General features: G+C 34.2%; 1 protein-coding gene across 6 annotated transcripts in view; it reads right to left on the bottom strand.

Moving 5' to 3' along the window:
• The window catches only part of ASCC3 (activating signal cointegrator 1 complex subunit 3), a 289,170-nt gene that overhangs the window by 100,580 nt on the left and 173,110 nt on the right, over positions 1–15,480 (bottom strand). For all 6 annotated transcript variants that reach the window (XR_015707982.1, XR_015707983.1, XM_087773468.1 and 3 more), the window contains 2 exons: positions 3,456–3,647; positions 2,903–3,127 (listed from right to left, as the gene is read on the bottom strand). Coding sequence is in view for 4 of the 6 variants with exons in the window: in XM_087773468.1 (XP_087629594.1) it covers positions 2,903–3,127; positions 3,456–3,647 (417 nt within the window). In the remaining 2 variants the exon portion in view is untranslated. The remainder of the gene's footprint in view (positions 1–2,902; positions 3,128–3,455; positions 3,648–15,480) is intronic.

Genomic DNA, 15,480 nt, shown 5'->3' with positions numbered 1-15,480 from the left:
AGTTTGGTACCTTAATTTACTATCTGGTACAGTAACATAAAGAAACAGAAGCAGACACTTGCCACATTATAAATATTTTGTTAAGCCATTCTAAATACTTCCTATGAGATAAACACCTAGGACTTAAAACTAAGAATTTGCAATCTGTACAGTGGAAAAGGAGGAAGAGGAGAAGAATCCTAAAGTGTAATTATAGCCAAATACATCTTTTCTTTGGTACTGAAAATAGAATTACTTTTAGATTTTTAAAGATTTTTTTCCTCTGCATAAAAAGTTCAATTAATGTAAATTCACTTGTCCCCTCAAAAAAAAACCAAACCAAACCCAAAAAAACCTAAACAAAAGCCCCCTTCCTTTAAGCTTACCTATAACAATCACATCTGCTTTCTGGCCTTGCTGGAAAATTTGTACATTTTGGAACTACAGCTCAGATCAGAGGAACAACATGCTGCCCATTAAAACCTCTCTCTCTCTGCAGAATATCGCACATTGAAAATTAATAGCTTACATCTCATACTTTCTTAACTAAGCATTCTCAGTTGAGAGAAAAGAAATAGGTCTGGGACTCCTGGTTCATCAAGTCAAATCTTCTTTTCCTCATATGCATTCACATCTTCCATACAAATACCATCACTTATTACAAAATCTTCACCATAGAAAAAAATGAGACTTCTTTTATCTCCACTACTGCTAAAGACAGACTGTTCCAGATCTTATATTCCAGGCAAGCTTACTTATGAACAAGGTGATTAATTCTTGTACTGGCATTGGCCAAAATTATCTTTTTTCTTTTTCTTTCTCTTACTCACTTCTAGTTTGGGCTAGTTATAGAGAGCTGTTGTACCTCCTTTGAAACTTTTGTTTGCTAAGCTAACCAACAAGATTTTTTAGGGTATGTCAGTAAAGGATTTTCCCCACAAAAGCTAGCTTTCCTGCTGGAGCTCTGTGGAAGGAATACTTCAGATTCCTGGTATAATTCAGGTGTGCACACCAGTACATCCACACACCTTCTGGATAATTTGGAGCAATACGGACCAAGCCTGAAAAAGCATAGCATATAGCCATGCCATTTGTTTTTCACAGTAAGTCAGTCATAGAGATCTTCTGTGACCCAGTTCACAACAAGCGCTTATTATTCATCTCTGTAATTCTTCACTAACCTGACAGCTTTCTGTGAGATGGGAGGACTAAATTTCTAATATTAAAATAAAAAGAAGGAGAAAAATAAATCCTTAATAATAAATAATAATTTATAAATTACAATTTAATATATAATATAATATAATATAATATAATATAATATAATTTAATATAATTTAAATAATAATTTATAAATTATAATTTATTATAAATAATAAATTATTACTGCTAATGTGTAAGTTGCTACTATCCAGTTTTAAAGAACTGAATATCCAGCCAGTTGCACTTAGAGAACATTTACAGGTGTCTATTTCCAGGAATATAAAAGTGTTGTCAAAAGGAAATGGTTGAGAGCTCTACACCTGCCCACTGCAAGCATGCTTTCTGTTTATTTTTCCTCTTTCCCTTGTGGTAGAAAGAAGGATGGGAAAATTGCAAATGGCTCCTTTTTGTCACATTTGTCTCTCATGTTCTAGGGGAGTTCAATTTCTCTCTCCCTCCTTGTACTCAGACCACTCTGAGGTAAAGAGGAGTAGCTGTGAGCGCAAACAGGTGTCAGTATTTTCATTCCCCCACATTTGTGTGTGGAAACACTTGGAATACAGCTAAACCTCGTTCTGCTTCTGATGTGTGACTGTACTTGGGCAGAGATTTTTCCTGTTAGCAGGAACTGATGAAATAACTTATGAGACCCCTTAAAAGAAAAAAAAAAACCCCAACCAAATACATAAATGACCAAACTCGGTAATTTGTAAAGAAGCAAGGAATGAATCTTAACATTTTAAAAGGCTACTGTATCAATGTCCGCTCCTTTCTAGAATTTCCTTTTAAAATTATTATTTATGATTGAATAATGCAAAGACTTTAAAGTGATGAAAAGGTAAAAAATAAACAGAAATATGTGAGAATTATATAGATAAAACAGAACAAGCATCTTAAAAACCCAAGACTATTCCTAATAGACCAAATAAACTTCACATCTTTCAAAGGGATAATCAGTTTTAAGATGTCACTGGACATTTCAGTTTAGCTGAACTCCTTTACTTTTATTAAAAAAATGTCCAGCGCCTTTGAAAAAATAGTATTCTCTTCTTCATTTAAGCACGTTTAAATTTCTGAGGGTTCCTTGTAAAAAGTGTCTGTGCATATATATATGTATTTTTAATTGGTTATTACAATAGATAGTTTTTGAATTGTTGTATTTTAATATGAGAGAGGTCAGTACTCAATACAACCACAGCATTTTCAAAGAAAATGTATTTTAAGATTTAAACTCAAGCAAACTGGGAACTTGCTATTTATAATAAACCAGTTCTGATTACCACTGTAAAGCAAAACAAAGAAGAGTTCAAGCCAAGTACATTATTCTTCCTATATTGCAGTCAACCATGTGAAGTTTGTTTATATACAGACAGACATGCTTTAATTTTTTCCAGATTTTAATTTGCAGCTATGCAGAACACTTACTAAATTCTAATAGAGCACTTCTGATTAAAAGGTAAATGCTATGTGTTTCTACAGTTTTATCTTAATGATATTTTGACCCTCCGTACTACTTCTAATAGCTACTACCTTTTGTAAAAGGCCCCAACATATTCACATGTGTAACAGTTCACTCCTCTTAAACATACACACCTACATAGACCAGTAATAAATAAAATTTCCATTTTAGATATTTTAAGTGTGATAATATTGTGGTTTTGTTTTAAATAATATTAATCCTTTAAAATTTTCTAGTTTCTCGAAATGATTCAAAGGTTACCTCCGCATTTAGGTTGTCTGCAAGGCTTTCAAGAAACTGGCTTTCAATTGGATTCTGCTGAGTAAGAAGAGTCAGGTAGTGACTGAGTTTATCATGAGTTGTAATAATGACGCCTTCTCCGAATTTGTCAAACTGAGGCCGTCCAGCTCGACCAAATATCTGCATGACATCTAAAATTCCAAGGTCAACAAAGGAGCCTCTTTTTGCAGCATATATTTGTGTTCCCTGGTTGAGGAAAAGTTAATAAAAATTAACATAAATACACATGAATATAATCCTGATGAGCTGAATACTGAAATTAGGCAAATATAGCATGATTTCAGAAGTGTACTTTACCTAATCCTTTCATAATCTTTGATATATTTAAATCTTTACTATACAAACTAGACTCCCACTGGAGAGAATCAGTTTAATGAGATATAAATAACATTTCAAGTCAATCAGACATTTCCCCTCCAGGCCCAAAACCCACAATAAAGATCTTGCTGTCTATGCTTCTTTACAGGTTTCTTTTAAGAAAGATACACATGTGCAGAGTAATGGAAGCTCTTACCTTAATAACAACAGCATGAGCAGGAAGATTGACACCCCAGGCGAGCGTAGCTGTACAAACTAGCACTTTGATATGTCCGTTAGAAAACAAGTTCTCAACCAAATTTCTGTCTTGCCGCAGCATTCCTGCATGATGAATACTAAATCCATCTGGAAACAGCTCACGTAACTGCTTATTTCTGGATCTCTGTACCTAGAATGGACAAGCATAAAAATTAAATTCACTTCTAATTACAGTACAAGAAACATTGTATTAAAAAAATACAGGGGAAAAACCCTATTGAATATTATTATGAGTCATATGAAAGGAACTATTTCTATTAATGTCAAACTTTTCATCAATACCAATATGTCATGATTTTCTACAAATTCATTTGACTTCTGTTCTTACTTTCCAAAGAAGACACTTAATTGTTTAAAAGAATACTTTTATAAAAAAATAGCTTCACTTAAACAGAGATCCAAATTTATTGATAACCAGTATGAACACCGAAACCGAGAACTCACATATTGCTTTTCCTTAAAAGCAACTCTTTCAGACTATGCAGGCAGCTAGGACAGGCTTAAAGCAGCAGGCCACACACTATACTTAACATTACGGAGGGGATACCCTTCCCCACGACCAGTCATTGCATCAGCTAAGCACAGCGGGGATTAATAAATTCATAGTACAGAATCAAACTGTTCATCTACCCCTCGTTTTTACCTTCCCCATGCATAGGAGGCTGGGATCTCAGTCTGCAAAACCTCAGGTCCTCCAACCTCCCACTCTGTATGAGGTCCATACGCATGTCCCCTTATTTCTGGGTGCTAGCTTTAGCATGCTTCACTTAAACCAAATATTGACTCAAAGTTAAGAAAAACTAATACGCTTCCCTTCCAAACAGTAAACTCTGAAACACAAATTGCTTTGGAGTGTGTCTTCCAGAAGCAACAGGGAAGGAAAACCAAGCACTTAAAGAAGAAACCCAAACCACCAGAGTTCAGGCCATTTTAGCCCAACTGGAACAGTTGTCTTTCTGTTCAGAAACACGGCTTTGGGATAAAGCTCAAGTATCACAAAAAGTACAGCTCTTTTATTACAGTGAAGATGATAGGAGGAAAGGCCTGGTAACCCTGCTGTAAACTGGGATAAAGGACCTTCAACCAAGCTTATATGAGCTTAAATATAAAAGGTCAGAAAGTATGCCGTATACAAGCTCTTTACCCTCAACCCTGGCTACTGGTTCTTCAGATCTTCATGTTTCAATGTCCCTGATTTGCTGCAAACACCTATGATTTTCCTCCCATCTCTTCCACATTCCTAAATGCTGCTCTCACTGCCTTCCAAAATTGATCGCTGCTGAATATGACACCAGGAGGGCTGTGGTAATGATGACTCTAATCTTTCCCTAAAACAGATTTCTTTATTATCACTGTCAGCAGACAATCTCTACTTTTTCATACACCACAAGAGAGTTAAGTATTTTTTGACTAGCACTGTATTTTCAGCCCTGTATATTATAGTGAACAAATTCTAAATAAATTATGATTATTAGTATTATTTTTTTTAAATCTTTGCCTGACACACAGCCACTGAAAGTTGACTTAAGGGATACAGAGTGGGTAAAGCAAAGCAAAATATGGTTCACAGTACTGGCATACTGCCAAACATGAACAATAAAGCTCTGCAAACACAAAAGTAAATAGGGAGATGGGAATGCAATTATAAAGGAGGACATGAAAAGAAAAATATTGTAGGAAAAACACATTTCTCAGCTTCACAATTATCCAGCCTCTCAATATCTGATCTTTCCTGCTTTAGCAGTAATTATTTACTATTCATTTAAAGGAAATCAAACTCAGCTTGTAACTACACATGATTTTTTGGCATATTTAATTAACTGCTGTAGTACTCAAAAATGAATAAATAAGAAATTGAGAAAGTGGCAGTGCAGTTCATGAAACTTATTCTTTATGAGCTAGTGAATGGAAACAAACACTTCATAAAGAATACAAATGCACCAAGGTTTGCATTTATAGTATATCAACAACAAATCTCACAGAAGACAGGCATGTGGAATATTCACTTCAGCTGCAAATCTGAGAATAATTGTGACACAGAAATTTGAATTTATCTTGATTACATTCAGAATGTGGTGTAAGCATTTAATAATCGGGAATTTCACTTTTCTAGTGGAGCTTGTTGTATTGGTGCCACATGACTATTTTACAGGTATTAAAATAACTACTTTTCAACAAGCACAATTATTCAATATCAATTCAATATCAAAAATATATTATTTAAATATTATAACCTGTAGCTGAAAAAGCCAAATCTTGTTCTCAAATCTCCACAATTTAAAATTTACATACCTTTGTTCATAACCTGATTGCTTATGTTGTCTAATGTGACTGAAAGACAGGGCAATTTACTTATGGGAAACTAAGAAGAGTAAAATCTTTTACTGTATATATGGAAGGAAACTGTATTTGTTTACAGTTTTAGGAGCTACAATTTCACCAATTTAGAGAAAGGAACTTGTGAATATAGGAAAAAGGAGGAGAAAGGGGAAAAAGTTTGTGACAGAAAACACATTAAGATATGGCAATACTAGTCTGACTATAATTCAAGTACTTACAAGCCATAGATTAATTAACTGTTTAAAAATACGTAGGTACACCTAAATGTATCCATATAGTTGCATTTAGAAAGAACATCCACATGCTTCTAAAATCTACCACACATTCTAAACCAACACCTTTGAAATATTTAATATTCCCTTTTTTTTTTGTTGTTGATTTATTGAATCTATGAAGTGCTAAACTTCTGGGTTGCACAGTAACCAGTTTAGAGACATATTAAATAATTTTTTTTTCCAACACAGAAGATGATGAACTTTTTTTAATGAAAAACTCACATCCCACTTTTGACACAGGAAAAAACAAATGCCAAGCAAATCATATCACTAACTATCCTTGATGATTCCATTAACTGCACAGAAATTGAATTAATTTTCTTTCCATAAATTTGTGGGCATTTTAAATTAGAAAGATACAAGGAAAGTTAGTTCAAGAACAATGAAGTAACCCAATTTTATAAAGTTACACTTGAGAAAATAAAAAAATAAATCACATATCTCAGTGATGGCTTGGAAGACTGCTCACGCAGCATATCCTTTGATGGCAGCATATTTGCAAACAGATCTCCTAAGCTCTTGTGCCAATGAATTGCATTGTTATTCTATTAAATCTGGATTTTAATGGTTGTAGATACAACAAAACCAACAACTACCAAATAAGGCAAGTGAAACTATAAAAAATTATACTACTCCCATCTTGTTCTATTACAGGCTAAAAGGTTTTGCTTAAAATTTATACGAAATGTTACTAAGTGCCTCAGGTGTACGAAGAAGTTGTTATTATGAGGTCTGGCACCGGTCTCCTGATTAGAATTGATTTTCTTTCCCCTCCCTTATTGCTCAAGAGGGCTGTAGATTTATGACCTTTGCTTACATGTGTGTGTGCATCTAAAACAGTATATATTAAATAAATTCCTAGTTTAGCTTGCTGCCACCTATATTTCTCCTTAAATGTCTTGAATTTCATGCAGTTCTTGATTAAGACACATTAAAAATGTCACAATTAGACACAGAAAAATGTCCTGCTTAATTTTAATGAGAAGTGAGGCATATGTAGCAGAAAAAAAGATTTAATCAAGCTTTAGTGTATTTCAGCTAGAGACTTAAAAAAGATAACACCTTTCCTTACCCCTTGCTTGCATCTAGTATCACAAAGGTATCATCTTTTATAAAGACTATAAGCTGCATGCTTTTTGTCTGAACTACCAATACTACATGAATCAAAGAACAAAATTTTTAATAGGCTTATAGGTATTTTTTTCTTATTTTATCTAAAAAACAAGTAAAAAAGAGTAATAAAGCTTGATTATGAGAAGCAGCTGCCAATAAATTACTACTTGATAAGTGAAACACCAATTTATGTCTTTTCTTTAATCTCCAGTTGCTACACTCATCCAGGACAGACTAAGTAGATCACCACTACTTTGTAAGATCAGATTTTTTTTTCTTTACTCTGTAAATTACTTATTTTTCCTTTCTACTTCCTCATTTTGAAGATATTGTTTGCAACTGTGAATTTTGGTGTTTTTTCCCCACTAATAACACAGTTTTTGACTACCATATATTTTATTCCAGTAACAGAAATGGCACAGGCTATTCTAGTATTTTTCTCACGATCACCTTACTATAGCAAAACTTCATTCTTGTGATCATAAGACTCAATCATTGTAATTTCCTTTCTGTGGAGTTCACAACAGGGCAGCACTTGCAGTTTGTTCAGAATGCACCATCATATTTGTTCACTGATTTGAGCAATTCTGAGCAATTTATTCCCATCCTTCATTCTCTGCACTGTCCTGACACTCTGCAAAGTACTAGCTCTTAATTTTGAGGCCTCATTAGCTTCACTTGATGAGTGTCGGTGCTCAGGTAGCGCAGATATCGCAGACATCCAAAATAAACAAAGTAAGGTATCTTTTGCTGCAGCCTTCAATGAAGGGCAGTTTTAGTTAGTACTGCTACTGTGTGATGAATACAATTCAGTTATTTCCCAAATAACTATTTTGTAACTTTCCTGAAGACAGTCGAAAGTGTAATTCTTAGGTTGACCTTCTAAATTGTTTTAAGTTCCAACAAGACAAAAGCCTCCTCTGCCTCATTCATTAATCATACTGCTGAATCTGCTCTGCTGGCTCATTTGAAGAATACTGATTGTCTTTCAAAATTTATGAGACTAAGGTAAGATGGGAGAAGTCTCTATCCATTCAGGAAGTAAAGGGCGTCTGAGAAAAGCAGAATGAAAAAAGGGACATTGAAGAGTCATCAGTGGGCTTATTCCTGTTCCTTAAATACAAAAAGCTAACATGACTTCACTATGTATGAGGACTGAGAGAAATGGAAAGAAATGATCAAAGGATTGCATGATCATTCATTGTTTTTACTCTTCAGAATTTACTACATACATATATTAATTAATCTATACAAGTTAAATCTTTAACATAAGTTCTATTCTTTTATTCACAATGGCTGTTTCAAAGGAGAGAGATCAAAACTTAAGACAGTGCCAATAAAACCATGAGAAGGGGGTTTTAAATATGAAGTAAAAAAATAATAATTTATTGTTACAGAAAAAAACATGAGACTCCTTAATGTGCACAGTTAGACTGCATATTAAGTATATGAAACCTAGAGAAAATACTAAACAATGAAGATGAGCAGTAACACTATCCAACAGTTAATGAAAGAAACTGAACACGAAGAAATGCACATTGGAGTCTAAAGGGAGAAAAGAGGAATGCATTTGAGCTGCAATGATTTTACCTGAGGACTCTCCTTTTATGAATTAGAACTTTTATTTGCATTATTCAACTTGTACTGTCTGCATAACAACTAAGCTATCAACAGCTATTTCTAGGACAAGGATGAAGTGGCATGTCATGTGGTAAGAGCAAGATTAAATTATTATTTTATTACAGAAGCAAAGAATTAACTTTTGAAAGAAATTTTCCCTGAAGGATTTAAAAGTTGACTACATTTCTGTGATGAAGATACATTAAACAATTGGTCCTTTTCTTGTATTGCCTTCCACATCTCTTGAGAAACAGCATGAAATGGAAAATTATTAGTATTTATAAAAAACATAGTAATACACTAAATCATATATAAACAACTCATCATGAAGCTCTTCTGCAAAGTTATAAATCAGTCATTTTTAAAAAGATACCCAAGAGTTCAATACATTGGATCGAGGTAGTGCTTCTGTGTTGATATGCCCTCACATTACCTCCCTCACTCTTTCTTGGGAACAGCAGCATTAGCTTCACTGACTGTTCATCCTGCAGCTGGTTCCTGTGAAGAACCTAAAGACTACCGAGAGCTCTCCTCAGCCAAGATGACTTGCATGACCTAACAGATCATTTCTGGAAGGATGCAGGCTGGCCAATATGCTGTTCTACTTAATAAGTATGCATGCTCATTCTCTACATCTTCACTTTTTTAATGTATCTAGCTATTAACTTTGTATAGTTATCCTGAAGTAATATCTCTGTCCAACATTTATTCTTTTACTGGGTTATAATTAGTGGGTACCTGGCAAGACAGTATTTGAAGACGGTAATTCTAGCAAACAAATGTGAATCAGTTTGAATTTCTCCTGGAAGAGTCAATAATCTAATTGTCTCCCTCTGGAGATTTAAGTTCACTGTATTAAAGTTCGAATTGTTTAAACCTATGAGTTACTGCTCTGATCAATTTACTGAAATCACCTCAGTAAGTTCTGTAAAGTGCTCTAAAAATACCTCTGAAGGAGAACGAAAGGAGAGTAGTGTGACATCCTTGTCTGTCAGTGTAAAGATAACAATTCTTTGAGTGCAATCATCAGGAGCACATAATTCAGGACTAATTTTCTGTATTATAGTATTATATCTGTTTTTCTTCTGAACCTTCTCCTCTTTGTGTGTATGCAGGTTTCTATTGATTTAGGGTCGTCTCCTGTCGATTCGTAATTTAGAAATACTTGTTTAGAATACGAATCCATCTGTCCTTAGTCCTCAGTAGGCCACAGATCATTTTTCAGTTGTTGCATTAAAAGCAATTCTCTCTACATGCACGCATAATTTTCTGCAGGGCTGAGCTTCAGTGGAAGTTTTAAAAAAATATTTCAGGTCTATATAACATATTGGGTTCCTGTAGTTTGTAAAACACAGAGTCATTGCAGAGTGAAGTATCAAAGAATTCAGCTTCAATGTATTTAAACCACAATTAGAAAAACTGTATGAAAAAGAGAAGGGAGCAGAAATTTAGACAATTAGGAACAATTGCTAAGCAGCCTATCCAAGTTATGACTGTCTTGTTCTAACATAGTTGTATTTTTTTATTCAAGTGAAATAATGGCCTCTTTTCTTTAGAGCCATACAATTTTCACTGTGTACGACTACCAGTCTTGAGATATGGTTAGATGATGCTTATATTTTAGTACGCTCTTTTGCTTATCTTTATTATTTAGTCTTAGTTGTTTACTTTTCAGCCTAGGTTGCTAACTCTTCCACTTTTTACAGGGTTGGTGCTTGTAGATGTTCTTTGATGAAAAAACTTGGGAACCTGTTGTTCCCTTTAAAGGAAAATGAATTCTGTAAATATGGACCAAAAAGACTTGGCTGCTTTCAAAAGTGAAGAGTGAAAACTTGTAATTTTTCTGCTAATAAAGAAAATACGAATTATTGTTGGAACACTACTTACACAGTAGTGGTAACTGTTGGGAATTTGAAATCTGGCAGTTCAATGATTTCCTGATGTACTTTGCACATGATAGATAATACTATGATTTTTCAAAATAATGCAGGTTTAAAATGTACTTTGTGGGTGTACAAACAGGAACATTATTATGTCTGTGTGCTCCAATCAGAGAACAGTTTAAAAAAAAGAAATCCTATGAATTATGCTTTTCTTCTCTTTTGGATTCATAAGGAAAGGAGGTGTAAGGCAGAATTTCTGGAACATTTTTCCGTTGTCCTGGCCTTACCACAGATCATAACCTATTTATTGCACAAGTTTGTGTTTCATCCAATTGGCACATTAGGGAGTGATGACGACTGGTTAAAGAATGGAGTGGTATGGACTGGTCTTGCCTTATTCAGTGTGCTCTTTTTACAGTACACTAAGTTACATCATAGCAGCCCCATCTTTTTTTCATTGGAAAAGTTACATGGTGTATAGAGAATGAAATAACATTCTATGGGAGAAGGAAGTAGCAATCAGATTAAAAATCCTGAACAAGAGGTAAACATTTAATTTAATATTTGATTCCTGAGTTCTATAATCTATAATGAAGATAAGTGTTTACAGACCTCACTGACTCAGAAGGTAAGAAAACATAGTGTCGCAAGAATATTACATTTTTGAGCCAGACCGACAAGCCAAGAATGAAAGAATCACAAATGCAAGTTTGACCATGCACAAATGATGGATTTACAACAAGTTATCGAGGATGTAGATATAGTTTCAAATTAGCTCACTTAATGCCTAGCTGTTATAAAGCAAAAAAGAGGAACTATTTGTATAGACAGTACACTACCTCAACTTCAGCCAGAATTTTGTAACATGGGCCAAAGTAACTTAACATTTCACTTCAAGCCAGACTGTGGTGCCTGTCTTACAACTGAATGAATTACTGATTCTCAGATAAAAGGGTTAAAGAACTTAGAATAAAAAGTAATTCTTCTGTGAAAACACACATGGAAAACAGCACTAGGTTTAGATAGAAAGGAAATGTTCATTAACATGACACAGTTTAAGCTCCAGCACTGAGTGAAAATGCAGTAACAATAATTTTCATATATTGTACAATGATAAGCATCTTTCTATTGTTTATAACAAGTGCAATAAAAATTATATAGAGACATTTTTGTACTGCTTCAATATCATGAAAATCTGGACTTCACAGCGCACAGAAATCTGTGCCTAAATAATTTCAAATCTTATTAAAAGTGTCAAAACATTTCAGTTTAGCAGTAACATGAAAATGCACATCAATTAAGATTGAATTAATTGTATAACATCACAATTTTAAAATGCATGCAAAATCATGTAAAGCTCTGGTTTTCTTTCTCATCAAGTTAGAATTAAACTGTTCTCTCTCTGGGAATAGATATATGAAACATGTAAAATACAGCAGGTATCTATTCTTTTCCAGCCCTTGAGACAGTAAGTCCTGTTGTCATATTTGTTAACTACTTGGAGTACACAGACGAAAAAGTCATCAATCTTGGTCTGTTTTGCTGACAGCAGAAGTTTTCAGTATGCTGTTAGAAAACTAGCCAGTAGGGAAGATATACAGCACGAAAAGAAATTGCTAGAGAGAGAGACAGCTTGATGACATGCAAGGGTAGCATTGCAACAGCAAGGATGAATCTGTACTGGTTTCAGTTTGAATACTGACACCCTCCGGAGACTTAGTTAAAGCTTTTGTTACACAGTGCTTAACTGTGCAAAGATTTCAATATTTCTGGTTCAATAGGAAACTGATACTGCATGGTTTCTATAACAGTATTTGTTATATTTGAGAACACCACCTTTGCTTTGTAATCCCCAAAACTGCCACTCTGCTGAGCCATGACAATACTGGATCCATTTTTACTCTGAGACAATGAAAGCAGAAAGTGTTTTCAAGATCTTTCCAATACAGCTGCAGCTTACTTATTACATATTGTCATGATTCTTAATGCAACTCCTCCTCAAAGGCTATACTGACTGAGACACCATTAACCCTGCAAGAAAAAAATCCATTTGTGAACATTAAGTGTACTTCTCATTTCATAATTAAACCATAACAGTCCACTACAACTTCACAGCTATGCAAAGTGACAGATTGAGGATTCTTCAGAAGAATGGAATTTCTCTTACAAGTTTTATAAGTAATTGGAAATGTGCAGTATGAATTAATAGTCTATAGGGTTTTCAAACAGTTTTAGACTGGCATCAGTATGTAGAACCATGAAAAGCTGAAATTTGTCTTAAAACAGGAAAATAATTCTTTCCTTTTGGAGAGATGAACCCTACGTATTAAATGTCTTTTGATTTGGTATTGTGGCTTGGTTTCTTCACTTTTCTAGCTTCTGCCCTACAGCATGGAAGAAATAAATATAACAATACTAAGCAGACATGATAAAAAAAAATGCAAGTCAATAAAACAAAAGCGGTACAAATTCCTAAACTAAAAAAGGTCAAAATTATACTCACCACTCATAAAGTATCTTGAACTATGTAACCTGGACTTTAACAAGAAAAAAAGATAACCAAACTGGAACGTATCACACAAAGGTTTTCTTTTTTTTAAATTTGAGTACTGATACTATTAAACAAGTCTCAGAACTAAAGACATTTTATTCCTCCTGTGTCTTTGCTATTTTAAGAGAATTTAAAGGATTCTTTAGTAACACTTTGTAGTTCAGTGTTGTCAAATGTTAAATCTTACAAGACAAGCACTTCCGAGAAATCTCTAAAGGATATGAAAAATTGTAGATGTTTATGTCTTTTCATATTGCAGTGTTCATATAGTATGATCTGATTACTAAAATAAGTGATAATTATTTACTTTATCTGATAAAGTACTAACAGAAAAAAAATCTCTTAAGAAACCAATAGACCTTTAAGCGGTGGCACCAATGAAACCTGGTTTCCTATGAATTTTATGTTCCTTGTGCCCCTGTCCCAACTCAAATCCATGCCGCATCAGATTTCCATAACCTCAGCTCTCCCAGAATTATCTCCCTGACTTACTGTTTCACAAATTTTTCCACTGTACCCTCAGGACAAACAAACACATCTTAGAAATGAAATCTGTAAGACTTACACTGATTATCAACACCACCATCTGATTATTACCAACACTTTTGACAACTGTGCTGTCTTTTTTGCTAGTTTTATTCCAAATTACTAGCAGGTTGCTCTCTGAAGTTCTGCAACCTCAGTGCAGAACTGTGAAGCCTGTGGACTATTAAACATCGTTCAAAGTCAGTTTCAAAGGTAACGTTGTCTTTACACACCTAAAAGGGCACAGAAGTAGCACCGAATAAGTGATGAAACAAGACGGTTTATATTACTATGCTCTTTTGGCCAGCAGACTTGGGAATTTAGAGACAGATTGTCAGTTAAACTGAGGCAACTATTAGGCTTGCTGCCAGAGGAAACCAGCTGATGCAAGAAAGGAGCACTGTGCAGTCACCTCCACAGACCTCGATTTTACAGCCAGATCCTGTTCAAATGCAAGGTATTTTCCCACAGACCTCTGCTAAGTTATGAGATTCCTTGTAGTTTTAAACTCTATCTACTGAAAAAAAAAAAGGTTTTATTACCCCCCCTTTAAAAAAGAAAATCCCCTTAAATCCAGCCTTTTTAGTCCCAATATTTTATGTCACTTACTAACATTATGTTTTGTACTTCATGAAGCCTGCAAGATAATTGCTTTATAAAGTTTAAAAATCACAGAGATGAAGACAATTATGTATAATTAAATTTGGCTTTGAAAGACTGTTTTCTACATCTACAGTTCTTTAAGCATGTACCTAGCACATATACCTCCTCTCCAAGGCTGATATTTTGAGGAAAGGATGGCTTATTTTCTTGTGCAAGTAATTTTTATAATATATTTACAGAGATTTGAGAAAAAAATATTGCATTGATGTTAATTCATCAATCTGCTTTGTCTGAGGTTTTTAAACTAGATTAGAAATCCCCTGTCAAAACTGAGGAGCTTGCTATTGTTAAGGTATTGTAATTCATATACCATTATTTTAAAGCAGGCTAAACACTTTCTTCAGCAACCTAACTTTAAATGTCTTACCCACATCGCAGATAGATCTCAGAGGAAATTTAAGAAAGTATCTCACATATCAAACATACCATGGAGACTAAATTACCTGATAAGGGAAGAAGTAGGGAGATTGTTACTTTCTCACTTAATGCAGTGCATAGCAGCACAAAACAGGTGAGAGGAGAGCTGCTGTGCTGCTTCACAGTCCCTCTCCAACCCTGATTAATTTGCATTTTTCATACTCTGTTTACTTATCGTGCATACATTAGTGCTAAGGACTGTTCAAAAGTGTTAGATGCCATACTGTGAGCTTCATTTTCTTTAATCTTTTAATTATATTAACAGTCTTTCTTCTGTACAATTAATAGCAATATCTGTTCAAATCATTACATCCTTCATGCATTTCCTCTCCTTGAAAATGTTGTTAATCTCACAACTCTGCCTTCTTTTAAGAGCAGCTGAATCTCAAAAGGCTTTGCAAAATTCTTTACCTAAATGTTGAACCCGTATCTGTAATGATGCATTTATTGGGGTGTTAGGACTCTAGGAGGAAAGCAAGTAGTAAACAATGCCAACACTTGCCTTAAAATTAGTACGTCTCCATAATTTACCACTTGAAGTAATAACATTTTAAAGCTGAGTATCTTTATATTGTT

Source organism: Nipponia nippon, unplaced genomic scaffold (genome assembly GCF_047370975.1).
Source record: "Nipponia nippon isolate SJK-2023a ecotype South Korea unplaced genomic scaffold, ASM4737097v1 scaffold_4, whole genome shotgun sequence".
In the NCBI taxonomy this organism is placed as follows: domain Eukaryota; kingdom Metazoa; phylum Chordata; class Aves; order Pelecaniformes; family Threskiornithidae; genus Nipponia; species Nipponia nippon.
This window is presented reverse-complemented; position numbering and strand designations above follow the sequence as displayed.